At 62.3% G+C, this 936-nt stretch overlaps 1 protein-coding gene across 1 annotated transcript in view; it reads left to right on the forward strand.

Annotated features, from left to right (window-relative positions):
* The window catches only part of TJP3 (tight junction protein 3), a 10910-nt gene that overhangs the window by 3657 nt on the left and 6317 nt on the right, over positions 1–936 (forward strand). Inside the window, 4 exon segments of the mRNA XM_009701337.1 lie at positions 12–136; positions 346–448; positions 635–933; positions 935–936. The exon segment at positions 935–936 is cut by the window's right edge and continues 138 nt beyond it. Coding sequence (XP_009699639.1) covers positions 12–136; positions 346–448; positions 635–933; positions 935–936 — 529 coding nt within the window.

Raw genomic sequence — 936 nt, forward strand, 5'->3', positions numbered from 1 at the left:
ATTCCTGCTAGGACCCTCAACGAGGCTTTGGCTTTGCTGTCTCCGGAGGTCGGGACCATCCCAACAGGATGACCGGAGACACAGCGGTGATCGTTTCAGATGTGGTGTCTGGGGGACCGGCGGTGGGCCGGCTCCAGTGAGTGCGTGGGGATGTGGGGAGTGCTCGCTGCCAGCGGGGACGGGAAGGGGCAGTGAATCTTTTCCTGGGACAGGGCCAGCACTGCGGCCACCCTGCCCAGCTGGGATGAGGTCCCCCTGGGGCAATGGGTGCCCTCGCCACCCCAGCAGCTCTCCCAGCTGGGGGCTACAGCTGGTGCAGAGCCACAGCTGCGTTTTCCCTCCCAGGAAGAAGGATCACATCGTGATGGTGAACGGCCTTTCCATGGAGAACGTCTCATCCTCCTTTGCCATCCAGACACTTAAAACCTGCGGCAAGATCGCCAACATCGTGAGTGTGCCCTGTGGCAGGATGGGGGCCAGTGTCATGCACAGGACCGCACCGTGCCTGTCCCCATCCCAGCTCCCTTGTCCAACACACCCTGTGATTTCCATTTGGGGCTTGGAAATGGCTGTAGAAACACCTCTTGACAGAGACAGCCGCACCCACCATCCTCTCCTCACTTTCCACCTGCAGACGCTGAAAAGACCAAAGACAGTTCACCTCCCCGTGAGCAAGAGCAGCCCTGGGTCCCCCACTGTGCCCCGGCACTATGACTCGGATGAGGACTATGGGTCACACGGTGCTGATCCAGCCCTGCACCACTCCCGGGACGACCTGGACCACAGCCAGGGCTACGACGGGGACTCATCCAGCGAGAGGAGCTCTGGCCACCACCGGGATGACCGCCACCACCACAAGCCGGTGTCCCGAAGCCGGAGGCGAAGCCAGGACAGCAGCCACTGGAGGCAGAGCCCTGGCAGTGGCTCAGATCGGAG

This window comes from Cariama cristata, unplaced genomic scaffold (genome assembly GCF_000690535.1).
Source record: "Cariama cristata isolate BGI_N322 unplaced genomic scaffold, ASM69053v1 scaffold27785, whole genome shotgun sequence".
Lineage (NCBI taxonomy): Eukaryota > Metazoa > Chordata > Aves > Cariamiformes > Cariamidae > Cariama > Cariama cristata.